The 420-nt window shown below is 33.6% G+C and overlaps 1 protein-coding gene across 1 annotated transcript in view; it reads right to left on the bottom strand.

Moving 5' to 3' along the window:
* Positions 1-420, bottom strand: part of LOC119594807 (basement membrane-specific heparan sulfate proteoglycan core protein-like) — a gene marked incomplete at its 5' end in the record, with an annotated part of 219,836 nt that overhangs the window by 2,127 nt on the left and 217,289 nt on the right. Inside the window, 1 exon segment of the mRNA XM_037943897.1 lies at positions 1-122. Within this exon segment, the coding sequence (XP_037799825.1) occupies positions 62-122 (61 nt within the window).

Below are 420 nucleotides of genomic sequence, written 5' to 3'. Positions count from 1 at the left end.
AAGACTAGTCCTCACACTGGCAACAAAATGTAATTTCTTTTCTTCTCCTTAGCGCTGCATACTATCCCCTTTGGCGTCCCCTTCCTTTTCCTCTTCCTCCACGGATTCTGCTTCCGCGGGTTCTGTAAGCAAAGAAATGCATTGATAAATAGTTCTCACATAAGTCTATCACACTTCTGATATCACTATTAACTTAGCTGATAAGACTATCCACACAAAAAGTATTCCAAAATGTTTATAAAAAAATGAGTATTTAGGATAAATAACATACTACAAAAAAGGGAGCTAGCAGACGCATGAAAAATATTACACATTTTATGCAAAAAATATAGCAAGCAAAATTTCTAAAGGGTCTATATATCTGCATTTAAATGTTTGAATTTCATGTTGTAGATATACACATTAAGAATGTTGCTAAAT

Source organism: Penaeus monodon, chromosome 34, assembly GCF_015228065.2.
Source record: "Penaeus monodon isolate SGIC_2016 chromosome 34, NSTDA_Pmon_1, whole genome shotgun sequence".
In the NCBI taxonomy this organism is placed as follows: domain Eukaryota; kingdom Metazoa; phylum Arthropoda; class Malacostraca; order Decapoda; family Penaeidae; genus Penaeus; species Penaeus monodon.
Note: the sequence above shows the minus strand (reverse complement) of the source record. Positions and strands in the feature narration are given on the sequence as shown.